The sequence below is a fragment of the Cariama cristata genome, unplaced genomic scaffold, assembly GCF_000690535.1.
Source record: "Cariama cristata isolate BGI_N322 unplaced genomic scaffold, ASM69053v1 scaffold24861, whole genome shotgun sequence".
NCBI lineage: Eukaryota > Metazoa > Chordata > Aves > Cariamiformes > Cariamidae > Cariama > Cariama cristata.
Window position 1 is genome coordinate 12,954 of NW_009597947.1, and position 206 is coordinate 13,159.

The 206-nt window shown below is 68.4% G+C and overlaps 1 protein-coding gene across 1 annotated transcript in view; it reads left to right on the forward strand.

Annotated features, from left to right (window-relative positions):
- Nucleotides 1–206, forward strand: part of PPARGC1B (peroxisome proliferator-activated receptor gamma, coactivator 1 beta) — a gene marked incomplete at its 5' end in the record, with an annotated part of 12,353 nt that overhangs the window by 5,951 nt on the left and 6,196 nt on the right. Inside the window, 1 exon segment of the mRNA XM_009709107.1 lies at nucleotides 20–170. Within this exon segment, the coding sequence (XP_009707409.1) occupies nucleotides 20–170 (151 nt within the window).

Sequence of the window (206 nt, forward strand, 5' to 3'; positions counted from 1 at the left end):
CACCACCCCCTGCACCCAGACCAAAGCCCCCCGGGGGCCTGAGGAGTGCCCCAGCAGCAGCCACCACCCGTCTCCGGGCGACTGCGCCCATCACGAGGACGACAGTGACTCCAGTGAGGACTCGCTGAGCTCCGGTGACTTGGTGACCCCCCCCTCCTCGGCGGAGGATGGCAACCAGTTCTCCTGTGAGGGGGAGATGCACTCGG